At 36.6% G+C, this 27,982-nt stretch overlaps 3 protein-coding genes across 8 annotated transcripts in view; 2 read left to right on the top strand and 1 right to left on the bottom strand.

Annotated features, from left to right (window-relative positions):
- LOC131693720 (NADH-ubiquinone oxidoreductase 49 kDa subunit-like) overlaps positions 1-27,982 on the top strand; it is a 366,118-nt gene that overhangs the window by 74,665 nt on the left and 263,471 nt on the right. The window lies entirely within an intron of this gene.
- Positions 1-27,982, top strand: part of LOC131693718 (rap guanine nucleotide exchange factor 4-like) — a 352,448-nt gene that overhangs the window by 135,844 nt on the left and 188,622 nt on the right. For all 6 annotated transcript variants that reach the window (XM_058981800.1, XM_058981798.1, XM_058981803.1 and 3 more), the window contains one exon: positions 15,267-15,318. In XM_058981800.1, coding sequence (XP_058837783.1) covers positions 15,267-15,318 — 52 coding nt within the window. The remainder of the gene's footprint in view (positions 1-15,266; positions 15,319-27,982) is intronic.
- LOC131693721 (perlucin-like) lies at positions 1,249-1,854 on the bottom strand. Its single transcript, XM_058981807.1, has 2 exons — positions 1,732-1,854; positions 1,249-1,664 (listed from the first exon to the last, which is right to left on the bottom strand). The coding sequence occupies exons 1-2, from the start codon at positions 1,834-1,836 to the stop codon at positions 1,281-1,283; spliced, it is 489 nt and encodes a 162-aa protein (XP_058837790.1). The 5' UTR covers positions 1,837-1,854; the 3' UTR covers positions 1,249-1,280.

Here is a 27,982-nt window from a genome sequence, read left to right as displayed (position 1 = left end):
TGTCGAGGTAATAGGGACTTATCTCGACCCGAAGTGGTCATTTTCGATTTTGGAATGGCTTCAGACAGCAATTTTCGTTGTCTCGTCAACCCAATTCTGAAAATACTCAACTTTTATTTACTTTTGTTTAGATAGCTAACAATAGGTATGTTAAATCGTGTACAACTTCATACCGTACTACACGCACACAAACTTTTTTTTTACAAACTTGGTTCGTAAAAGAGTTCGCTATTTCGAATATAGTGCGAAAAAAAAGTTACGTGAATCGAATATTACGTAAAAAGTGAGTTTTTGATTGGAAGTTTCAGCGTAGTATGAGTTTATAAACACTGTCTCATACCGCCAACATATAAACGCCTGGTCTTCCGCGATCATGAATCTTACTCTCCCTGGAGCTACCACTCGAAAATACAGAACTTATATATATACTAGACAACAAGTCTCTGGGCGCCATAGCGGCAGACAGCAGTGAGATGGGGTGCTCACTTTGTTCCATCATCTGAATGGTACACTCAAAATTATACATCAGAATAAGAAGCCGTGGGAAAATTTAAATACCCTCGAAAATATACAAATGGGTACACAGTTGTATAAACGAGTTGAAACAGATGTAGTTTTACACACGCTAGTATTCGTGTCATAAAAACGGCCATGTGATCAAATACGTTAACATAGAAACGCTTGTGGCTTTCGCGATAATATAAATCTGGCCACGCATGCGAACATACAATTAGGATCATCCACTCACAACTAATAAATAATAAAATTTATGATGCGGCAAACAGGGGCCTGAGCAAGGACTTCTTGTTTTTTACCATGTAATAGACCGCAAGGGTGCCCAAAACGAACTTTTTTTCAGCAGATTTGGGCACTTTTGGATGTCTTGGATTCACGAACTCATTTACTTTTAGACTCTGTGAAAATGAATCGGATGAAATCATCTGGTTCCCGCTATTTCGGATTTCCGCAAGTAACATAACAGTATAGGGATACTATTTCAATAAAATACTGGCAAGATTAAAATTCTTGGAATTACCTCATAAGAGTAGTTCTCGTAGTGATGGGACCATTTGGGGACTCCGGAACGGACATTCATTCAAAATTCAAAAAAATGCCCGGGTATTTTTTTATCAAATCATTTAACACTGTTACTTTGCCAAGCTCTTTCGACCGTGTATCGTACAGCATAAAGCGATCCCACGAAAATCATTTGAACATTACTTCGATATGTTAATAAAAATCTTTCACTTAGTTTCCAACAAAAATTCATTCACAGAATACTACAAAATCCCCCCATATCTATCCGCTTCCGCATTATCGCAAACGAAATAATGCTCATTCTCACACGGTCCGTCATTGCCGTGCCAGATCCAACCCTGCTCTGGAATGTTCATCAACGCCAAACAATGCTCGATCCCATTCATGTTGTCCGGTTGCCCCGGTCGCCAGTTGGTATACTGAAGCCGTATTCCGGTCGCATGCCAGATGTACGTTCCTTCCCGGGCAAGATCACTAGCTCCCAGCCAGGTGATGGTGCTCGCGTTGTTGAAGATTTCGGACTGCTTGATCAACTCGACAACGGTGTTATGTTCTTGCGGTGTCTGCACGATAGCGATTCGCATGCCAATGCTGAAACAGTACTCCGTTGCCCGGATCCAGTTGGCCTGATTGAATGGAATGGTAGAATTAGTTCTAAACTCGCCTATCGAATGAAGAATTCGTTCATCTTACTCTGAAAGGAGGAACATAATAGCGTGTCGTGGAGAAGCACTTCATTTGCTGGCCAAGAGCTAGTGCACAGAATACTCCTAAAATCAAGAGCAAGGATCGGGTCATCTTTTTCTATCAGGTTCTACGAAGGGACTGATATCGTGCAGCGGTGAAGTCGTTTATATATTGCTTGTTGCAGTTTTGACTGTCGACGAACGGGGAATTTCGTGCAGTATCTGATAAGACAATACACAAACATTCACTTTAGCTACTTCACGTATCCACTTAGCTTACTCCACTTACTATACCTATAAAAAACAACAATCAGATAAAATATCCGGGAATCAAGAAATCACCACACAATGTGTTGTCTAATTATATAACATAGATGTCAGAAGGATCTCATATTTATTTTCCATAGTCCCTGGTCACAAGAAACAGGAGCCGCCTGGGATGGATTTCAAGTCAAACTCAATTGGGAGGTTCGGAGGCTCAAAACCGATTTGGCACTGGGATACTAAGCTGAAGTAAAGTTCGAGGTTTTCACGTCCGTTTATTCACCAAAATTTATTGATTCTGATTAAACTTTATACATTCCTGAATTTCTCCTTTGGATTTTGCGTACTTTTTACTTATTTTAACTAGGATTTCCGACTGCAGAAAAGACATTGACATCTTTCTTTTTTTTACTACAGTTCTGAAAATATGATCAATAGAGCCTAGCCAATTTTTAGCTATATTTCTAGTTGTACTAAATCTATATCCGTTATGGGTACACAACAGTCTCTAGATACCATGATTGAAACAAAATGAAGTTTGGTTACCATCCACAGGCTCATTTTGTAAACGCCGAATATCATATCTTACATACAAAATTGCATATTAGAAGAGTAAACAAATATCGTTTATACTTCCAATACTCCAATCCACCCTTGAATTCACACCAATTTTCCACTCTCCCACGGCCAAAACCTCGATCAATCTGGCAACGGATGGGCTCACAGCAGCAGGCCGGGTCGATTCTTATTTATTGAATAGCCCTCTGTCGGCCGCCCGGCCGTCCGCAACAGAGATGATTTATTGGGCGGTCGAAATCCCTTCGCCACTTCATCGCAGGCATCATGCGTCTCCGTCAATGAAAAGGGCCAAAGAAAAAGCGCAGTCAGCTGCTGACGTCGTCGGTTCGGTCGGGTTCGCTAATTTGCCATCACGACCAGCATTCTGCCAGCCAGCCCAGCCAGACAGTAATTGGAGAACGCTAATTAATATGGCACTCAGTGGAATGTTTGTTTTAAATTGATGAAATATCTCCTTCCTCCTTCCCCGGCTGCTAATTTTGGAACAAGCTCCGCACCATTAGTGAGCAAACTGGAGGGGGTTAAATGCGCGGATCTGGCGCACGAAATACGAACGGGTTGGCAAAATTTATTCCGCTGATGGGTTTCTATTAGTTTTAAGTTTATTTATTAGATCTTAATTGTGTTTGGCGTTTTGTTAATTTGAAACATTTCATCAAGTGACACGGGGGTGATTTTTCGGTGCACAATTTGGTACACAACGTTCAGTGAATCTTCTAGATTGTGAGGTTTTGTAGCACTAAAATTTCTCAACTTATACTAACCCAGCTTTTGCTTAACTGAAAATATACGAAGTGAGGAAAAACTATTACAGGTTAAATAGAAAAAAAATTATCGTTAAGATTTTCCCAATTGATTTTTACAACATCGAACGAGATCGTTTGCAACTCCATTTTGGCAAAACAGACACAATTCTAACATGAGCGAAATTTTTCTAGTATGTGTGTGAGAGTGGAATTGACATCGTTTCTCGTCCCCGGTGCTAGCACGAATTCGATACAGAATAGGTACGTGATTTGTATAGCCAACGGGTGATAATGTTCCCAGCGACAATTGCATACATTTCACAGGTACGGGTACCTACCATCAGAGAAACAACATGTGTTGTGAAGATATTCGTCGACATTTATCCTCCCGGGAATTTTCACACTCGCGTCCCAATCTGCAGAAAGGCGTACAGAATGTGTTGTAACAGCACAGTTAAAACTGATTGAAACTGAAAGTGGGTAATTGTTTGTTTTTTCACATGCAATTCTAAAGCTCATGGATATTACATATTTCTTTTAATTCAGCTTGTTTATTTGATAGGCACAAATGCGTTAGCTTGGCGGTGCCAAATTCATTTTTTGACATTTTTGATATATTAAAACTAAGAGGTAACAATTTTGAAATATTTTTTAACAGCAAGGGGGATTTTTTACAGCTATCTTAAAACTATAAATTCAATAGTATATACAACAGTGCAGCTATCTTAAAACTAGGAATCGAATTTAATATACGAAAGAGGGAATATAGGTTTTTTGCCTTTTTCATATAAAAAGGTTATGCAATCGCTCTAAAAATCGTCAACGTAATACCGGACCAGGGGGCCGAATATCAAATGTCATTCGACTCAGTTCGTCGAGATCGGAAAATGTGTGTATGTATGTGTGTACAGGCCATATTCGATTATCCGTAGTCTCGATTATCCGTAGACTCGATTATCTGTAACTCATTATCCGTAGAAAATATACTCTAGTTCGACCATACGAAGAAATTGTTTCGATTATCAGCACATTACTTTTTCTCAAACTACATTACACCTCTATAACTTATTATTTGATACCAACTACAGCTTCTGAAAAAAAAATATTTTCTAAAAAATAATGAAAACTTTGTAGAAATACAGAAATTTTACTTATTTTACATTTAATTTTAAATTCGATACGACGACTCACATATTTTCGTATACCAATCAATTACAATTGTTACTAACTACAGATTCTAGAAGACCAGAATTTTATGCTCTCAAAATATTTTCACAAAAATACAAAAATTTTACATTTTTAACAACAAAAACTTTTTTTCTATCCCTATATTTAAATACAAAAATTGATAGAAATTGATATTAGGTATAATTCCTGGAAGAACACAATTTTTAACTCTCGTTAAATTTACAATAATTTGGAAAATAAGGAATTTCATTTAAACAAGAAATATTTCAATTTAATGCAGTGCGCTATAAAATTTTATCCGCCCATTCGATGGACTACAAATTATAATTTCCTGTAGACGCCAGCTATAATTACTGGAAGAACAAAATTTTAAAATCTGTGATTTTCTCTGTAATTTGTAGCATGAACACAAGGACCGATTTTGGCAGCTCCATTATGTATTGAAGAATGACCAAATCTGAACATTTTTGTTTCATATTGATTGGGACTATCTAAAATATGATATAAAATCCTACACAACTCTTCGGAGTCGGTCTATTATCGTATCAGTTAATTAAAAAATCGAAACTTTTTAATCACTTTAATAACACGCTATTTTAAGACATTTTGAATTCTTAACACACTTTTGTAAAAGCCATTCGCTTTAATTCGATCATGTAACATAAGAGAACTAAATCAGATGACTTTGTCTTAAATTTGGCTGGAAAAAAACGGGTCAAAAAGCTGACAAAATCTGTTGTAGGAAAATTCTGTGGTGGACAAACACGGGGTCTAATACAATAGGATCTTCACTGTAATTAGTACATTGCACTGCTCTGAAAAGAACAGCGCTAATAATTCTTTACGAAGTAGATGCACTGAACAGCCTTTAAGACCAACATTGGTCCTTTGCTGGACAAACGTTGGGCGACGCCAAGCAGACTGTTCATCAGTCGTCCATTATTGGACCTGTGTTGTTTGGTTTTGAAACAAATGTTTGGACTTCTCAGTGGAATCTAGCAAGTTGCTTCTCTTAGAAGATTCCCGAAGTTTTGTTGATGTGTACAAACCAGTGGTGTTCTTAAATTCAGTTGTTATTTTTGTCTGAATTTACCGAAACCAGCATTAAGTTGACTGAATTAAGTTTCACGCAAAGAATTTAATTTTATGCGTATCTATTATAATTATTATTATTAATAATAATTAATAAATTAATAATAATTATTTAATCAATGAATATTAATTCAATTTAATCGAACACAATGCTTTAAAATAAAATAAGTTGGCTATATAACTTATGTCTTACTATCACTTTATAGAATATAAAGTGATCGATATTCGTTTCACTTTTCGGTTTGACAAAAAAAGTTCCAAGCAGTCAAACATTGATGGATGTACCTTAGATCCTGTTTTCAACATATGGGACATTCCACGCGAAGTGATCAAAAAAAGATGCAAACATGAAATCGACCTTCACGGATTTGAACCAAATTTGGAGGAATTGTTCTTCTAGGGCCAATGAATAAAAATCCAAATATTTTGGTCAATTGAACCACCCCTCGAGTCATGGGAGCACCCCCCCCCCCCGTTTTGACAAATTGCCAAAACTTTTGATTTTCTTTTGATCATATCACCGGTTTTATTAACTCTAAAATCAAACCGAAGATTGCATTTAAAGAAAATTATTCAAGGAGTCTAGAAAAACTATTAATTTTTGGTGGCAGAGCGGCCAATTATGCGATTTTTTTTAGTTTAATATTAAAAATTAATTTTACTCTCAACTCAATAAATATATTTTAATTTTAAAAATTCGAATGCCATCGTCTTTCTCAGACATTTTTACATAAAAAACATATAATCTCAAAATAAATTGATCGGTTCCTGAGATACACCGTTTTGAAGGGAAAAACTTGCATTTTCTCATATAAAAATCCATTTTTATTGGCCAAAATTGAGAAAATCTTCAAATGGTCATAAAAATCGACCCTAATCTGGTAGAAGCAAACCAAAAACGTAGTTTTTCATCATTTCCCGTCTGCTTCACGAAAAATTATGTTTGAACTTAGAATACTCAAGTTGGTTTTTTAGTGTTTCGCGCTTGCGATTTTATGTGGGATATTACGAGTTTTTTCCTTAGAAACGGTGTATATCAGGATCCGCTTATATTATATTGAGATTATATGTGTTTTTTTTATGTAAAAACGTCTGAGGAATATAATTCGATATAATTCGAATTTTCAAAACTAAAATATATGTATTGAAAGAAAAATTAAATTTTAATTTGGCAGCACTGCCGCCAAAAATTAATATTTGTTCTAGACTCCTTGAATAATTTTCTTTAAAAGCCATCTTGCGGTTTGATTTTAGAGTAAATAAAACCGGAGATATGATCAATAGAAAATCAAGGGTTTTGACAATTTGTCAAAACGGGGGGTGGTACTCCCATGAACCGAGGGGTGGTCCAATTGACACAAAATTTTGGGTTTTTATATATGAGCCCTAGAAGAACAATTCCTCCAAATTTAGTTCAAGTCCGCGAAGGTCGATTACACGATCGACTTCGCGTGGAATGACCCATATAACAAATATATTTAATGAAGAAGAAAAACATTTATTTTGATTCGATTATCCGAAGCGAAATTTTTCTGCACCCAACGGATAATCGAATCTGGACTGAATGTGAAAATAATGTCACCTCTGTTTCTCAGAGATGGCTGGACCGATTTGCACAAACTTAGTCTCAAATGAAAGGTACAACCTTCCCATCAGCTGCTATTGAATCTTTCACTCTGGTAGAAAACATTTACAAAAAAAATCAGTACCGCTAAACTACTCACTAAGCGAAAGCTTAGATGCTCCTCTTTCATCTGAATATAACTTTGAAATATTCTATCGGGGGGCCTAGAACATTTATTTTTTTAACATTTTGAAGATATTATTTTTAGGGTGATTTTTCAATTTGTAGTCGAAATCAAATATCTCCCTATTGGAAGGTTTAATCAATGAGCACACACCGTTAGAGGAACGGACTTGTTATGTTAAGAAAACCTTCAAAGATATCATTTAGTCAGTTACGCGTTGATAATTAGGTATCTTGAAATTCGCGAAACAAATCTTCTATTTATTTTTTTTCGAAATATATTTATGATCGAGGTTCCTATTAAAAAAATGGGTTAAAATTCTATTACTGTTCTATGGATTCTTTGAACAATTTTATATCAATAAGATTTGTTTTCGTTTTTCGTTTCGTTGAAAATTAGGAGTTAAAACACGATCGAAAGACTTTACCTTTAGAAACACATAAAATCAGTGGTTCACAATTTAGTAGAAAATTATATTTTCCGCGAAATCAATTCATGTTCTGTTTTGTATACAGCAGGAAAATGTTTGGAAGCTGCATGATGTTATTTGATTTTAGGGATTTTGTATTTGTTCAAAGTAGCAATTCAATTATAGGAAATATGGGAAAGACAAAATTATAAAGTTCAATTTATCAAGTATTTCGATTTGATCAATCGACGGAACAACGGAACTAAATACATCACATAATGGTAAGATGGCCTGAACAAATTCGAAAATGATATAATTATGAATAAGAAAAGTGTCGGAAAAGAATCCCGAGCAAAAAACTCTAATAACATAAAATATACACGAAAGAGTATTATAATAATAACAGGTTTATAACCCTTAATTGGCCCAAAATCTTTTCACAACTCGATAGATGCAAAAAATTGTAACGTTTATAAGTTTATAAGTAGTATTTCCAAGATAAAATACTGTCTTCCCAAATGAAAATCGTACACAACGTTCGCTCTGGTTCTGTGCTCATATTAAACCCACACTTCGTGCACGAACTCAAACACGCTATTTCGTACCAAAACACGTGCACATGTTCGCCTGCACAACCGAACCCCATGTACGTATACGGTGTCGTACACATATGTTCGAGGCACCAGTTTTCGCTTTCTCACTCTCATCATCACTAGCGTTGGCTCTTTTTGCCGTGTGCGAATCGTTCTCTTGTACGCACCCGGTGTACGTACACGGATATTTGAACTAGAGTTTGTACATCGTTCGCTTAGGTTCAATGTTCAAGGCGAACCTGTACATCGAAGCGGTTTGAGGTTGAAATTCAACCGTTGAACACATACACGTATTTTTGTACACAGGTACAAACTTGTCGACTTGTTCATGGGAAGTCTGGTAATATTTTAGTGTATTGACCGCAAATCCAAAGAGAAAGTATTCAAAATTTCTACCAATTTCGGAAGATTAATTCACAAAGATAGTTTTTACTCACTTACCATTGAAGTAGGAAGCAGATATTATGTCAATGTTTTTATAACATATGTACTAACAAACACTGTAATCATTGAAGTTGATCTACATAAAATGACTTCTCGAACAAAGGGATGCTCGTTTGTAAACAAAGTTCTCTAAATTAAAATATTAAACAATAGGTACATACACATAACTATGAAATTGAATTCAATGAACACAATACGAATACTTCATAAACTAATGATGTTGTTGCGGCTCACCCTCAAAATCGCTATCCGAAACATACATAAAAAAAACCGCGAAAACCTGCCCTGAAAGCATGCCATACTCACCCTCCGGATCAGCATCACTTCTTCTCCACGCAAAGGTCGATCATACACTAAAGGCATTCAATCCAAGCCTTCGATATTCGGCACCACAAATGAACATAAGACGGTTGCCATAAAATTCATCCAACCTAGTGCACACGAGAACGAAGGCGATAGCAGTAGACAGGTAGAAGGAAAGAAAGGGCAATAGGAACGACACCAATAGCTTTGTGTGCACTGCAACGGCAAATACAACTGGCCTTTGTTATCCAGTGCGCACGGCACCAATAAATTAACAATGCCCATTTTTGAGCATTGTCAGAGGATTAGGCTGTTTATCATACACAATAGGGCGACACAATTTGCACACCGCACTCAACTGCTTGCGGAGAGTATAAATAGGGAACAGTAAAGAAAGAAATTTTCAGTACGAATCAATAAATCATTTAAAGAACACACCCGCAACTTTTAATCTTCGGAACAGTAGTTCCCCGCGAAACGAAATACCCATAAACGGAACAAGTAGTTCCCCGCGAAAACAGATGTATTGTCTGATGCCAATTATTCATAAAGGTTAAAAAAGTTAGTTTGCTAGATCGACGTACAATCGAGTAATGTTATATAAAAATAGATATTTATTTTTCTAAAATGAAAAAGTTCTAGACCCTTAAGAAGAGCAATTCAAAATTTGCCTCCTTTAAAAGAGAAGCAAGTTTCCGAATAATGAGTACATCAGTGATATTGATTTTTCCTTTGCCTTTCTCGTTTGTCAAAACTACGATTCCATGGCTCATTATGTTCAATACAATGGTGGAAATGTATATTACATATTCAGTGCGATTTGCACATAGTACATACAATGGATCGACATCCACGATTTTGAGATACTATGTGTCGACACTGAAACATCGCTTGAAATCAGCGACGGATCAAGGAGGAAGATCCGTTAAGAAATTTTAAACTAGTCATAATTTTAAAGTAGCAACCCCTTACTGCATACTCCTACCTAAGCCTTTACAAGCCAAAAAAATTAGGGGGGATTAGGTTAACGATTTTTAGAGTGATTGCATAACCTTTCTATATGAGAAAAGCAAAAACCCTCCACACTTATAAGAGTTGCGCCCAATTGAAAATATAGAGCAAAAGGTTGGTAGATCCTCAAGAAAACTAGGGAATAACTAGAAATAAGAAACGATTCAAAGCAAAATGGCGTTTGGCATCAAATAAAGTAAACATAATAATGGAACAAAACATGATGAAACATAAAACCCAACAATTGGCAATGAAGACATTGGAAGCTTAATCACATGCTGTATTTTGTAGTCACTTCACGGAAAACAATTGTTCCCAGAATCGTGGATAAATTGCCATGAATTTTGCAACAATCACGTTTTTACCTTACGAAAACAAGACCGCGATCGAAGATCGTGTGTTTTATAATTATGTTCAATTTCTCTTCACTAACGCCTGCGAAAAGCTTTTTTAGAATATATTCCATTTTAGGTACGTGAACTAGTACACAACTTTATGAACATTATTCATAAAATCATTGATGGTGTTATTCATATATTTAGGAACATTATGTCAAAATCAATTACAGTCTTCATACTTTCTTGTGGACTATTTCACGAAACTCGAATTTTAATTAATATATCCATTCAATCCTCGTGAACTAATTCATTATTTCTAACATATTAGTCACGATCCAATAACCGTGCTAGAGAAATAGTTCACAAAATCATCAAATAATGTTCATGTATTCGTGAACTGGTTCTTAATTCCTAGTACAGTAGTCACGACTTACCATTCGTGCTGATAAAATTGTTCATGAAATCATAAAATATTAGTTATTCGTGATCTGATTCATGATTCCTAGAATAGTCACGACTCATCATTCGTACACGTGAAATAGTTCACAAAATCATGAAATATTATTCGTGGATTCGTGAACCAGTTCATGATTCCAAGTACATGACTTACGATCTTTTGCATGCTTGTGAAATTTAGAAGATATATTTTCAATTTCATGCAACATGGTCATGAAATTTTCACGCGAACTATTTCACAAAATTTGGAATATTATTCGTAGGATTATTTTTGTTCCATGCAATATTCCATGAAATGTCATATATGTCCGGCTGCTAGCAACCAGCAGGAGGCATGAGCAGTAGATATGAGAAAACTGTTAGGACCAAGAACATCGATATTCATTCCATAATGTTCAGTGTGGTGTCTGTACAGAAAAAGAAAACTGCGTTGAGTACCAAAAAAATACATTATAGAGCCACAAACAGACTTTTCTGTAACGTCACACATTATTTCAAAAATTTTGATCGCAGATTTTTTTACAGATGACAGATGTTTGGAATTTTAATGAAAATTCCAAAATGTTCACAGATTTTTGGAAATATTGTGATTTTTCGCAGATTTTTTGGAAATTTATCACAGATTTTCACAGATTTTTTTCTTGTTTTAGTCATCACAGATGGTAGATTTTTTTTTTATCAAAACACAGATTTCAATGTGGCATCCCTGGGCACAAATCGTGTTCGTAATGTAGTTCACAGAATGAGATACCGCGAATTAGTCATAATTTTATGTTCCTGTTCCTATTATCGCGTTACTCCGAGTAAAAAATCGATAATAATCAAAAAAATAACAGAACGCGATAGGGCGAAGAAAAATTACGAATATCACAATAAAACTGATGATGTCATGAACACGAGTCACTTCACGTATCAAATTCGAAAGTATGTTCTAAGATAAAATATCAACGTGCAAATGAATTGGAAAAATCGTAACTAAGATCCTAAAATCAAGAACATAATTCACACTACTCTTGATAAAAATATAAAAAATCGCAACTAAGATCCTGAAATCGTGAACATAAATCATACTTCTCGTGACTAAAATATCATGATAACGTGAATAGAATTTACGACAATCGCGACTAACATCCTGCAATCAAGAACATAAATCACGCTGCTTTGACAGAAACATCCGATAGTAAACAGATGAATAAAATATCATGGTAACGTGATGAGAAATCACAGAAATCGTGAATAAGCTCCTGCAGTCATGAACATCGTTAGTGTGTCGGCTATGTAGTCCAAATTATAAGCAACGATCATAACAAAAACTAAACATGTCCAGGGAACAACCACAGTAACACTATCAAACATTCGATTGTAACGCCATGTATATATTTGGGGCGTGAACTAGTTTTTTGGGAACGCAAATAGTTTCATGAATATGAGGTTTGTTGTTCAAAACTTCGTCACGGTTTTCGTGAACCGTCAGTTCACGAAATCGTGATCTTTTTCATGAATTTGTGAACGATTTTTTTCCGTACGTCTATGTTAATAACTATAGAATCATCGTACACTTAATCATGTTTGACCAACTGTTAACCGTTCTGCCTTTTAGCATAATGAACGATGGGATTGTGTCGGAAGAAACTTCAAATGTAGCAGTAATGCGTCATGTAGGGTTCGTCGCGGTTGCGGTAATTACAGCAACCGCGCGGTATTTACCGCACCCGCACCGCAAAAAAAAATTGATGAAGTGATAATTTTGGTTATTATAAATTGATAAACAGACTGCTATTACGAAAGAAAATCTAGCTGTGTCCGAAATAATTTGACGCCATTTTTTGGACACTAGTTATTTTATACTTCTAATTAAAACTTCACAAACTAACCATTTCAAATACATAAAATGCAAGATCATTATAGAGACAAAATTATTAGATCATTTAAAAACAATAAATTTGTACTCTTAAATCCAATTTAAAAGTGCTTCACTCCTCCCGCTTTCTGTTGGAAATCGTGGAATTATGAATCGTTTTCGAAATAAATTTTTCAACTGTGAATTTTGACTAATTTAAAGGAATTAGAGATGAACTAATTATGCTGGGACTTTAACACAACCCAAAGAATATAATTATCTTCATCAAACCAAACGAATTTGGAGTAATTGGCGGTAAAGGATACAAATGTATGAAAAGCGTCCAAAATTAGGAGAGGTCCAAATTACGCCAATTATTCTATCATTCGTTCATCAACATCGTCTTTCTATTTTCTTTGATTGCTGTGTCAATTCAATGTGAGTCAATGCAGTCAATTTTATTGGACTCTTTCTCAAATAGTATGCTACATAATTTTTTTTCGCGTACTTCCATTCAAATTTACGATAGTTTTCTACCAAATGAAGTCCTAATATTTTTCAGTTAACCCTCCGGCACTCGCGCGAATGGTTCCCCGAATGAGCAGCCGCTGGTGCTGAAAGAAGATTTCGCTAGTGTTTGGGAAGGTGTTTCACAAAATACAACGGCGCGTGTGCTGGAGGGTTAAGACTATTTTGTAGCTTTTTTGAAACTATTTTTGCCAAATACCACATCGTTTGACTCCCGTCCTTATTGATGAAATACAATATGTTTTTATTTCACTGTATTGGAATATATGCGCTACTATGTAGAAGTACTAGTATTTCGACATTAAATTTTTTGTTGTTGAAATTCCTTTAAGAATGAAAGGTGGTTTTTACAACGTAAATGCGAGAATCATCCATTTCATTTTCATATGTCTAAAACATTGAAAATAAGACAAATTAAAGAAAAAAATACTTCATTTCTTATTACACTTTTATTCCATTTTTTCAACTAACTGAAGGGTTGCTAAAATAAAAGTTTTCCTATTACTGCAATAGCACGTTTTTGAATGTATAATGTTTGCCTTAAAATGTACGGAATTTTATTAATAGCAAATGCAAAAGTTGATTTTTTTCTTAAACATTACATTCTGAGTCTATTGAAGTTAAATTTCGTGTAAATAAGAATAACATTTTATTATATATGGTTATACAAATGAACAATTTTTCAACACAATTTTTAAATATAAAAAAAAAATACCGCATTACCGCGCGGTGCGGTGCGGTAAATAAAGTGCGGTTGCGGTGAGCGGTGCGGTTTTATTATTTTCTTGCGGTTGCGGTGCGGACAATCCATTTACCGCCCACATCCGCACCGCGACGAACCCTAGCGTCATATGCTTCCCCCGGGGTATTTTACGAGGTCATGCTGCCGTACGAAGGCTTCAGCTTTCTCGATACACAATACGGTATGGATTAACTCTTCGTAAATCATTCTTAAGAGAGAATTTATGACCTGATACCGAAGCATAGCATATATTTTCACTCAAACAGATAAACAATTGCTGGTGTATATTAACCATAAATTTACAACAGGATTTCATGTGATCCTGCAAAATTCCCAATGTAAACCATTCGAATTTTATCACTGTGCACTTCACCTACGATTTCACTCAAAAGATCCTGCTTTCATCTGGGATTTTCTCTTGCCATCTACTGCAAACCGACACAAATTCTCGAAATGGAAATTGTTTGTTGCATTGTCTTGTGCGGATTAAGGATGAACATCTTGCTGGAAAAGCTTATCTGGAAGGAGGCGAAAGCACAAAATCAGCATTCATACGGTATACTGAAGTCTGGCTTCCAGGCACGTCAAGCAACGAAGATCGATTCGATGTCACACGGTTGTCGCTTCAAGTGGAAATGGTTCGCCATTTTCTAACATAATCTGTTTGCTTTGTTCGCAGAAAGTGTGCTTGCGATAGAAAATAGGACTTCTTTTAACGAACTTTTCTGTGTAATCCTGTTCGTAATGGAGTTGTTTCACCGTTTTCCGAACAATAAACAGTTGAATTATTAAACCACACAAAAATTTATAACGCATTGTTTTTTGTCAAATCATAATATTCGAACAGCCATTCTTTCAATTAGCCGGAAACTCTTCCCATAAATGAGTTCACGTAACTGAACAAACAAAGCGCACTCAGCCATCAATCCCCGATAGCGCGAATTTTCCGACCGAACCGCTACTAACCACCGGCGTAAATCGTTTTTACCCGTTTCCCGCGAACCTTGCCCAGCCAACGCCGGCGGAGGAGTAGCCAATAAATAATTTGTAATTGAGTCATAAATAATGCTCTTTCAGTCGAGGCACGGTCCCCGGTCGCTGCGTATCGCAAAATTTTAATGTAAAGCTTTATGCAGCACATGTACCTATACACTTACTTACATATATACATACTGGCAGACAGTGATCAGCAATTAATTCCAGGCGATATTAATTTAATTTTTTTCTTTCTTCTTTTTTCTCTCCCTTTTATCAACGACAGAAAAATAAGGAATTAATGAACGACATAATTTCCAACTGCAAATTGAAAAATGGTAAGTACACTTATCTGAATGAAGCGGATAAAGTTTTATGGCATCGTGATAGGGGATGTACTATGTTTGACCGGGAAGTTCACTCGCAGGAATGAATGGTTTTATTGGGTTGTAAATAATGATGGGGTGGATTCAAGCGTATCATTTATGGAGGATTAAAGTATGGTTCGACTATCAGATAATTTCTGAGATTTATGTAAATTTATGAATACTGTAGGATTAAGTTGTAAGAATAATGAGGCTTCAAAGGGGATCTTGCTACTCATTGCTCGGAAAATGAAAAATGGAGCAGATTACAGTCGCAACTAATTCGAACTTCAATTGTAGGAATTTTAATCTCAAAATTTCCACCAAATCATCAATAATTAATTTTCCGTACGTTCCTGAAACATTAATGTGGTGTACTAAAAATTACTAATGGTATTACCAATCTCACGAATCGATTATTCTGAGGGGAAATTGCACTCCGCGAACCAACTGCTGAGTTGCATTTCTCTTGCGAACAGAATTAATCCGACTGTGACAGGTGCAAATTTCAATTCCTCGCAGCTGTAAGTAAATTTCACTCTCCTTACACACACACAAACACATACCCACATCCACATGTGTTCACAATTCGCTAACTGTAGATCGAAAACGACGTACCGACCGAACGTTCGACCACTAACTATCACACAAAGCAAAATGTGGGTGGGAAAATGCTTGAAACACCTCCCTCCCCCCCCCCGTATTCGAGTAACAGCTGAGTTTGTTCTCTGTTGGTGGCAAGTTTGGAAAATATCCCTCCAAGCCCTCCGGTGATGCCCATCAACAACCGCTCACTGCCAGCACTGTACCGCCGACACTGGTACCGCCTTCTCCTGGCGGTCGGTGAAACCAGATGCATATGCTCCGGGGAAGCTTACCAAACGACTCAAGCGAGAACGTGGTTGCATTAGGAATTATATTGTATCAATTTGGTTTGCTTTGCTGCTCCAGGTGGGGGATTGAATGGTGTGCTGGATATTGTTTTTAATTAATTTTCGTATTGAATTGAGAATTTAAAAATTAATTTTATTGATAATAAATTTAGCATCGAACCGTAATATTAATTGGTTTTGGAATTGCCAGAAAAAATAGCTATCATGATTTCTAATTAATTACGAACGTAACCATAACTCATTTGCTATATCATCAACGTTAGCTGCTATTGATTTGCATTGGAGTTCTGGTTCCGGAGTTACGGATTAAAGCGTGCTGTAACACTTCAAGGCCCTGTAATCATCATGGTGGCCGCACAATCGGATATCCATGACTGATTGTATTTTAAATATGCAGGTCACACGATCTTGGTCCTCCATAATTCGGTTTCCCACACACGCGCGTCTTCCTCGATAGCACACAGCCAGCCACTGCAAGGTCTGTCCCGAAGTCGACCTGCTATTCCAGGTTCTTTGCTGAGCATAACTTTAGCTTACCTCTCTTTCGGCATTCGCACTGCATGCCCAGCCCACTGTAAACTGTCATATTTTATCAGCGTTCTGATGTTAGCATGTTTCTATATTTGGTACAGTTAGTGGTCTACGCCCAGGCTCGATGAGAGGGGAGGCAGCCATGGCAATTGGCCTGGGTCCCGGGTCGTATTTGAGGACCGCGTTTTTACCCGGAAGATGGGCGAACACGTCCGGTATTCACAGAATAGCAATAAAAATAGCAATAGTAATTTCTTTGTAATCATTCGCTTTATTAAATTGTTATATGATAAAAGTATAAAAAATGCCAACTTTATTCGATAGTTGATATTTGTTAAAACAAACGTTCTTAAGGGAGTTACCCACTTTGTGTACAAGTTAAAAAACTAGTTTTTTGCTTGAATCGACGGAGTACACTACAAAATATTGAGAATCCAATTCAAAGTATTTTTGAAGAAAGCAATAGAGCGTCAAACAAAAATGCGAGGGCACGAACAGACGCATCCGTCCTCTTCTATGTTCGCTTCTTTGCTGATGGTGTCGGTTGTTGGTTTGGAGACACTGGGCGTGATTGTTTTTAAGTGAATATTTATTACTGTCAGATCCGTAGATATTGGTTTTGTAACCCTTTTTGGTTTGGCATAAGATAACGGTGTGCTGTTTACGGTTATAGTAGGTGGGCTGTTCTTAGCTGCTTTTGCACAAAGTTTTCCGTGGTGCAGTGTCTTTTTGTAGAATTCGCGCATTGGAATCTACCATGAAACGTCCCATTTTCGGTTGTTCCGCATAAAATGGTGCTGCACGTTGTTCCGCGAAACAAACTACTGTGCTCCTTAATGTTTTATATGGTGCATTTGCAGGGCGTTAACTTCTCCCGGACTGAGCACAATCTGTAAAGTAATTGTTTCACTTTCCGAGTAGCTGGACTTACAACACATTTCCAAAAATCAACAGCAACACAATTCGTCTGCAGTCGTTTTTGCCATGTATCTTTAACGGAATGATTTTTAGTTTCTACTCTGGGCGAGATGAGAAGGTAGACTGACCTTAATTAACCAGTGATTAAAATGGATATTTTTTGTATTTTCATAGCACGTTCAAGGATATTCTCTTTTAAAAGTGCATTATATTGAGATAGAGTGGTGATTTTGGGCCTCGCCCAAGAAACTACGAAGTATTATTTAATAGCTTTAGATATGTTCTATATTTGCATACAAAACATATGCTTTACGGCTTCATAGTTCTATAGAGACCATTAAAGCACATTTAGCGTGCCAGAATAGGGCTAGTTCAAAATCACCTTAATGGCTGTCAGAATGTTAATATAGAGCCGCTTAAAAATAACTTTTCCTTCTTTATCGATACAGTGAAAGTTAGTGATTTAGTTTAAATTTAGTGCCTATAGAAATAGGGTTCAATCCACAGTCTAAAATCTCGTCTCAATGTGGTGTACCCGTTTGATCACTGATCTGTGAGAAGATTTGCTTGCATATTCAGTTTATTCCAAATTCTTCTTAGGCGATCAGTTGAATTTTTTTTTTCGAAGAATCATGCAGAATTTGCATTTTGATTTTACGTTTATTGTATCATCATTTATTACAGGAAGGCATACGAGTTTAGGTGATTATTGGAACGCATAGGTATATCTGTTATTGTCTGGTGTCTCAAAGCACTATAAAAAGATTATATATTTGCACTTAGAGTTATCTATAAAAGCTTCATAGCATTTATCTTCAAAAGCTTTTTAGTACTATGTGTATGTTCTGTATGTCGGTATAGTGCTAGATTTAAAATACTTGTATGTCGCTAGTTAGCAATAGGAATGCTAACTTATAGTCAATCTAAAGCTTTAAATTAGTGCTTATGGTTACTTGGGTGATCAAACGCTTATACCAAATTGAGACGAGGTTTTCGACTGCCAACAAAAGATAAGAGGAAGGGTAGGTACATTATCGAGAGGTATTTTTTTCTTTTGCTGTGTCGATAAAGAAGGGAAGTTATTTTAAAAAAGAACACAGCTCTATGGTAACATTGCTGACAGCCATTAAGGTGCTTCTGAACTAGCTCTGTTCTGGCACATTCTTTCGTCTTTTCTGACATTAAGTGTGCTTTAATGATCTCTAGACAACTATGAAATTGTAAAGAATATGTTTTATATGCGAATATAGAACATATCCAAAGCCAGAGGGTCGGGATTTTATTCGTGTAATGTCCCGACTTATGTCCAACCACTACACCTTGGATGCGCATTTGCGGCGTATTGGGCTTGCGGAGAGTAGTCTGTGCGCTTGTGATGAGGGCTATCACGACATCGAGCACGTTGTCTGGGTATGCGCCGGGTACTTGGACGCCAGGTCTCAGCTAAAGGATTCCCTTCGGGCCCGAGGTAGACCACCCAATGTCCCAGTCCGAGATATGCTGTCAAATCGTGATTTCTCCTATATGTTCCTTATTTATACTTTCATAAAAACGATAAATATCCCAATTTAGCCCCTCTCTTTTTATTTCTCGTTTTAGAAGTTTTCTCCTGCCTTGTGGGACCGATCAGCTCCAGACTGCAACTATGTAACCGCCGTCGCCCTTACCACTACGGAAACTGAAGCGAGAGCGACGATGACTTTTGAAGGATTCCCCGCGGGTCCGAAGAATACCATCCGCCAATCCGACCTACTAGACTGAGGCGCTAATTTGTTTCGCTGATCTCCCGTTTGCTCGAAAGTTGCAAGTTTTGCTCTTCTCTCCCGGTCACCATCTACGCTTTCTCTCCCCTGTCCTTGATACAACTGCTTCTACAGTCCCCCTCTGAATATCTTGACCAAGCATAAGTCTCTGCTAAAAATTTTTAAATTTGTATTCCGTATTCCTAGTTTTAAGATAGTTGTAATTTTACCTCTTTGTTAAAACTACTGTCCCCCATCTTGTAAATAGAATTGTATCCCTAGTTTTAAAACACCTGTGAATTTTCTCATAAATATTTGTTCCCCCTTTTGTGTACCAAACTATATTGTTAGTTTTAAGATAACTGTAAATATTTCCTAAAAAACTATTACTATTGAATTCCTTGTTTTAAAATTTTTCATAAAAAAAATCTTTTGCCCCCTCTCTTGTATATAGAATCTTATTTCTAGTCTTAAGATAGCTGCAAAATTTTTCTCTTTTAAAAAAAAATATTTCAACATTGTAACCTCCTAGTTTTAAAATATCCAAAATGTAAAAACAAAAGAATTTGGCACCGCCAAGCTAACGCATTTGTGCCTATCAAATAAACGAAATGAAAAAAAAAATATCCAAAGCCATTAAATAATGCTTCGTGGTCACTTGGGTATATTCCTCACCCCTAACCTTACCATTTCCCCAATCCTTCCCATCAGGAAAATCATGAAAAGACGGCAAGGCACAAATCTCCGATCAATATGGGGAAAGTGCCATTTGAGCTAAAGGCTACTGATTTCTGCATATCTGCAAATTGAACAACTCAACTCAACAACTATGGCAATCTTACCCGATTTGGATACCACGGAATAAGAAGCTGCCGAAATTCACCTGTCTGGTACGTTATCTTTGTATGTGGCAATATGAGTCAACCGGAGACTAATACGGAACTAGAGGGCTTAGGTTTGAAAGGACCCGGCAGTAATACAAGCCTTGGGGCCCGACGCAGCTCTCGACGGCCCTGTCTACGCCATACTCCATTCTCTATTGTGCTTCCAATTAATAAAAGTGGAATTCTTCTCTCGAACACTCCGAATGCACGATTGTCTTTTTCTTGGCCGACGGAACACTTTTTTCCCGAATAGGTAGTATCATCCGGAGTGATTTCTACCCATAGCGACGAAAGTTAAGATAGTGTAAATGAAAATTTACGAAAAATAGCTTGTGGATATTTTGAAACTTTTTTTAAACGGGCTGTATGACCGACGGCTCATCGAAAGTGTGTAAATTGATTACTGATACTACAAATGTTCCACAACTAAGAACCAATTACTCCATTCTTATAAGTTTCGTTGCATTAATTTGAACATTCCTTTATTTTTGATGTGTGTCTTTGTTTTTTTCCTTTCTTAAGAATTTTTATGAACGTGTCCACTGGAAAACTTAAAAAAAAGCAGACAGTGAAAGAATGACCGGAACAGTGAGAATGAAGAAACGGTGAAAATTCACCTTTTTATTGGAAACACCAAAAAAAGATATGTCCTCAAGCAGGAATCGAAGAACTGTGATGATGTCATCAGAAATTCCCAATAGTATTACCGCGGCAGCCTCCAACTCCTCCCAATCAAGCCATGAGCGCAGTCCACTGGACATAAAAATAGATAACGAGAGAGATTTGGCTCGATCGGTGAGTGGGAGAGGTGACGATCTGCTTATAGGAGACATTGGGGGTCGATAGGTTAATTGGGAGGAATTGGAGGCTGCCGCGGTAATAACGATACTATTGGGAATTTGTGATGACATCATCACAGTTACTCGATGGCGGAGTGATTAACGCACCGAAATAGAGATTGGGAGATCGCAGGTTCGATTCCTGCTTGAGGACATATCTTTTCGCGGTGTTTCCAATAAAAAGGTGAATTTTCACCGTTTCTTCATTCTCACCGTTCCGGTCATTCTTTCACTGTCTGTTTTCCAGTGGACACGTTCATAAAAATCATTAATTTGAATATTTCTCCTATGGCAAAATTATTGCTGATAAGTCTCCTTTTCGATAGAAACTATATTCATCTAATACCTAAACCGGCCCCTGGATGGTCTTTTTCCTGACCGAAAATAAGCCATTTCAAATAATCGGTGTATAGAGTGATCTAAATAAGCAATACTCGGCCGTGTACGAAGAAGTATCTTGTCTGGATACCCACCTGGGAAGTAGAGATTGATGGTGTAGTCTCCGACAGGTACCTAATTGCGAAATATGCAGTTTGCTCCTTCTAGAACCCTTTGCTCCAGTCATTAAAAATTCTGGTTCGCTAGTAATTGCGTTCAGCAAAAATCTAGGAGTATAGGAAAATAACTTACTTTCAATCAGTCTGATTCCGAGCTTTTACCCGGATCTGTTCTTCCAAACTGTGTTCTTTTGTGCAGGGCTCGGCTATCTGTTCGCCTTTTTATGACGCGGATAATGCAATACTACAGGTACCTATTGTAGAAATAAGGCACGGTGTAGGAAATGCGGAGAGAATTTCGTGAAGATTTCCTACTGTGGAGAGGCTCCACATGAACTATCGACATACCTCGCGTACAAATTATGCGGGGAAAATTAAAGCATTTATTTAAGAAACACTCCGAGAAGGGCTATGTCCCCGACCACGACTAATTTCTACGTTCCCTTGTTCACTAAAGAGCGGGAGTCTGACAATCCCATTAAGCATACATCTTCTAATATGCCTATACATTTTTGAAAGAGGCAAATCATTTCCTCCCCTAAGCCTCCTTGTAAAGGCCTAAAAATGTCCCTTGATGGGTACTATTACAAAACCGACGTAAGTGGCTTCTCGTCTCGGACGTCTTATAAACTAGCAGGAGTTTCTACATGGGACACTATATTTCAGTCCCATAATTTTCCCAGTGTTGACACGGTGCATTTAGTTACGTACAACACCCACAATTTTAACATTATTCATCAGGGCTGAGAAAACAATATGTCGGAGCGTGTTTGGCGATAAACATGCGCTATTTTTTCAAAAACAAATCCTAGGTAGGGTGATGAGCCTATTTTCACCATACTAAGCAAGGTGCCTCACTAATTCGGTAATTTCTTGCCTTACAATCAATGGAATGCTTCAAAATTGACATCAACTGCTTTGCTTCATTGTTAAGAATCAATATAATAACACAAATGCGTTGAAAACAGTAAAATTCTCGTGTTTGAGCACAATGAAAACTCGAATCGAGTGCCCCTATTGTTGCGCTACCATTTGATTCAATGCGTTGAACAAAGATGGCAGACACTGCTCTAACCAACGGCTTCAAATGGGTAGGGTGATAATAGAAACATGGCGCAAATAGGCTCATCACCCTACTAGATATTGAAGTTGCCAAGTCCGAATCAAAGACAAACTTATTGACATTCTTTCCCTATACATACATCGCACCTCAGCTGGTTCTAGACAACTTCAACTCCTACGGTATGCCATGAGGTTGTCTTCACGATGATAACCGATCTATTTTACCTCAATTATTGATTGAAAGAGCTACGCGTCCACTATATCCGAAACAATCGAATCAAAACAAAATATTTCTTCGGTGGAAGAGTACACGCTTTTGACTGGCTAGATTATTATCGATTGATCGATGTGCTTAAAGGTCAGACGAAACGAGTACCCGGTGTGAAAATCATTAGACAGTCTCCCCGTTCGTGGGGGGTAGAGAGTTGAACGTCGGATCGCCCAAATTTTTCCGAATATAGGCGACGTTACAAACGCAAATGAAACAGTTAATGAAAGCAGAAAAACGCGGTTATTGGCACCGACTCGTCGACGGATTAACGAGAGAAACAATGTTTCATCAGGTGGCTAGGCCCTACATTGTGTATGCTATTCAACTTTTGATCGGAATACACGAAACCAAGAATTCGTTTTTCGGCGACATTCCATGTAGATCCATATTCACACAATAGATGTTTCGCGATGAAAAGATAATACTGTATATAAACGTAAGGATTGTTCTTTAAACACAAACACACATTTATCTGACAGCAAAGATGCTCGCTATGTATCGCTTCTATACTAATTATTATGACAGTAGTGGTAAGGGTGATCAAAAAAGAGGCCGCGCTGAAGCTTTTTTATTTACCTATCTACGACCATGCCTACATCGTTACAGTTCCAGTTTGATGGAGCATGGAAAGCACTTGCTGCATGTTCTGGGGGAAACGTGGAAGTTTCTGAGTTCCTTCCGAGCAATGAGAAGGCAGACACTTAGATTACGTAGCTTCAACGAGTTTTTCAGTATTTCTTGTCAGAGAACGCTCGAAATTTGGCAAATTTCGTAGAACAGCGGTAGTTTAACATTCCCAAAGGGATCAACAAGCCATGGTTCAATGGAATGCATAAGGTTCGTGACTTCGTTCGAGTGGTATCTCGGGTCATGTCCAGTCATTATACATTGGACGAGCATCTCCGATGTAGCGGGATCCTGGAGAGCGATCTCTGTGCTATCGAGACATTAAACATGTTGTCTGGTCGTGCGCCTCGTTCCAGTCCGAGATGTGCTGGCTATCCTCGATCTCCCTATATGTCTCTCATAGAATTATTTTTAAACACGACAGATATCTAAATTTTGTTATCTCTTCTCATGCTAACAGCGGTTCAAGGAGGCCAGTAGGCGATCCGGTTAATAATATGCAGCATTGTTTCGTTTTCCAAAAAGCTGCTAGTTTTATTTCTTCTTTTCTCTGTTATTGTTGTCCCCCCTTTCTTTACGTTTCCTGATATGGTCTCTGCTACTCTGATGTTGAAATCAATTCCTCTTGTGTATATATTTTGCCTTCCTTATAAAAAGCCTAAATTCTTGTTTCAATTGTTATTCAAATAATATTTCTTGTTAAATAAAAGAATAACAAATTGTATATTTAATCTTTAAAAAATATTCTAACTGCATCCTTTAGTCTGAATAATCTTGCTTTAATATATTTGCATATCGATCTGAATTCCTTGTTTTAGGATATAGATGTGTCCAAATGTATTCCCCTTAGCATTAATATAAAAAATAATTACAAATTTCAAACAAATCCTTATTATTCTCCCATATTTTCAAAAAACTTTAATTGTAAAGCAAAGACATTTGTATCTGAAAAAAATACGAAATTGTTGTACATCGATAATTTTAGACGAAGGCATTTTGTGTGCGAGACATATAGGTGGTTAATCTCAGATTTTGATTTGTTCCGAACTGCCGAGTGCGTAATTCTCCTCTCGATTATTTTCTAGTGGGTAGTACTACCCATACTCTCAAATGAATTGCTGTGTTCTGAATTGCTCGGATTTTTAAATCCGTCGGGGAAGTAGCTTAGATCTAGAATTAAACTCACATCTGTTTGGTCATAGCTCACTCGATTTTCTTGAAAATTAATCTCAAATTAAAGATACAGTATTCCTATTGACTGCCAATGAATTTCATTTGTTTCGAGGTTCTGGTTCCGGAGTTGTGAGTAAAAGAATGGGAGCACGCATGATTTTTTTTACCTATTTAGAAAGGCTATGAAATAACTCGGAGAGCGACTTCTTGAACAAAGGTATTTTTTGACGATTTCATTTTGAACTTCGAGGGTCTAGAAATATTTTTATGTGCTCTGATTTAAAAAGGTTATATTATATCAAAAATATTCCTTTTTAAGCTTGATTAACTGAAAAAAGTGCTGTAAGTTTAAAAAATGAAACAAAAAGTGAAAAATATGTTCAAAATAGAAAGAACACAGAATTTTTTCAAGAAGCTGCAAAAAAAATTAAAAAAATACATAAAAAATATAATCAACTATAATGAGAAGAAAAATAAGGAAAGGGTCGTCATACCGGTTTAGATTGAAACAAAAGAAGGAGCACAGTCAAAACGGTGTTTTATCGGTTCAAACAAGCTGGTTTTGTGCAATTTAGGTACGCTGAATTCATTTTTTTAAATATTATAACATCTTAAAAATAAATATTCACTGTTCATTAGGGTGGTTCAAAAATAATTATTAAATAGCAGCGGTTTATGAATTTATTGAATATTATTTTTGTGCGCTATATTAGTATATTTTAGTAAAATAATTGGAAACAAATTTTCTGTTCATTAGGGTGGCTCAAAAATTATTTTGTCGCAATGGCTCATAGTTTTTATGGCAAATTTTGCGCACTAAATTCGTTTTTGATATTAAGATATATCAGATACACACTTTAAAGGGTGTCCCACATTAAATTGCATCACGGAAAAAACGCTGTGGAAAATTACCTAGTGGACCGATCCTTTTCAAACTTTCAGCCATTAAAATATGGCCCATTAGCAAGCTTTTGGCATATTCATTTCATTCAACTCTAATGCCATAAACGCATTATTACGCTCATAGATCTTAAGTTACGCTTAACTCCATTTATCAGGTTCTGTACAACATCTCTCTTCTGTACGGAAACCCACTTTTTCTTCATGTCATCCTCAGATTTAACCTCCTTGGGATGATTCCTTAGTGCGTGCTTTATAGTTGTCCAGTATTTTTCGCTGGGTTTTAGGTCCGATGCGTTAGCGGGGGGGGGGGGGGAGCCACATGTCCTTGGGAATAAAAGTGACCCCGTTCGCTTTGTATCACTCCAGGACGTCATGCTAATAGTGGCACGAAGCAAGATCCGGGGGCTCGTGTTGGTTCAACAGAAGAAGCAGATGCTTCTGTAGGTACTCCTTGGGGTAGATCATCCCGTTTACAGTACCGATAGTCACGAATGGTGCACCCCGTATGCCACATGAGCAGATTACTTCCCAAATCGTATATTTATTGGCAAACTTTGAAAATTTCTGCTTCTATACTTCCTCCGGTACATCAAACTTGTGCCGAGCGGTGAAGCTGTTACAACTCCTGATGACGCAAGTTACTAGTTAAACACTATATCCAAGCAGTCATACGATATATATATATATATATATATATATATATATATATATATATATATATATATATATATATATATATATATATATATATATATATATATATATATATATATATATATATATATATATATATATATATATATATATATATATATATATATATATATATATATATATATATATATATATATATATATATATATATATATATATATATATATATATATATAACATCTAAAGCAACTGGCAAGTCCTGAATAATGCCCCGTGAAGCAAAGCCAGAAGCTCTGGTTTGCTGATGAGAAAGCGAAAACGACCGGTTCTTTTTTGGCTAAGATACGCCTGGCAGTATGCAATATTCAGTTTGTGCTACTTACTGACAAGATGAATTCGAAATACAAAAATCCGACTTAATTTTAATCACTAGTGGTTTAGGACCGCTAGAAATAAGATGATGTTTCATATGCCTCACCTGAAACCGGACAAATCAATCTTCGATCACAACTCGTATCGGCCGATTGGCATGTTGTCCTGTATCCGAAAGCTATTCGATAAAATGATTTTATTCCGCCTCGACAATTGGGTATTAGCAAATGGCTTACTATCAGATACACAAAATGACGGCGATTGCCTTGTGCTAGCAAGAAGAAGATGGCATCAGTTTTCTTGGACATTATTGGGGCTTTTGATTCGGTTTCTATCAACATTCTCGCAGAGAAGCTGCACCACCATGGTCTTCCACGGATTTTACACCACTTTTTGCTAAGTTTATCATCGATAAAGCATTTTTCACACGGTGATTCAACAACATAAATATTTAACAATATAAGTCTTTGTTGAGGCTACTCTACTCTCTTTTTCAATAATATTTTGTATGGTTTTTTTGCAACTTGATCTGGATTTCTTCGGATTTTTTATGAAACTAACCGTGCCAATATTTTTTCAAACGTTTAGTATTTATAGATCCTTGAAAATAAAAGTTTTCTTATTTCTTGTCTCGATGAATCCATTCCAATTTTGTATGAATAGAACATTTACGCCTATTTTATTTTTTTTTTTTGGATCGACTGTCACAGCCCCATATTTTCACAATATGTGCAAAGTGTCTCGTGTTGAGGAAAATATTACAACAAAGGGCTCTCAAATGAGTTTATCACCACACGGAACAGAATGGTTCCCAAAATCGTAAATAAAGTGCCATGAATCCTGGAACAATTGCGCTTATACGTCACAAAAACAGAACCACGAACATAAACTATGTGTTTTATAATTATGTTCAATCTACTTTCAGTAACGCCTATAATGCTTTTAATAATAGAGATATTTGTTTTTGTTTTCTGAACTTCTAACACGGTTTCCACCATGTCATTACCAAATAGATTTTCTGTTCTGTTCCGTGGTTCACAACTTTGTGAGCGTTATTCTCAAAACCAAAATTTAACTTAAGACATTATTTATAGATTTAGGAACATTATTCAGAGTCCGATTGCACGACGCGAACTGATTCATGATTCATTAAACCTTGAGCATGATCTGGTTTTCTTGTTTGGTAATTAGTTCACAAAATCCAAACATTTTTTCGTGATCTATTTCATATAATTCAAATTATTATTCATGAATCCTCTCAATCATGTTGA

The sequence above is a fragment of the Topomyia yanbarensis genome, chromosome 3 (assembly GCF_030247195.1).
Source record: "Topomyia yanbarensis strain Yona2022 chromosome 3, ASM3024719v1, whole genome shotgun sequence".
NCBI lineage: Eukaryota > Metazoa > Arthropoda > Insecta > Diptera > Culicidae > Topomyia > Topomyia yanbarensis.
The sequence above is the reverse complement of the archived record's forward strand: the minus strand, read 5'-3'. Positions and strand labels throughout refer to the sequence as shown.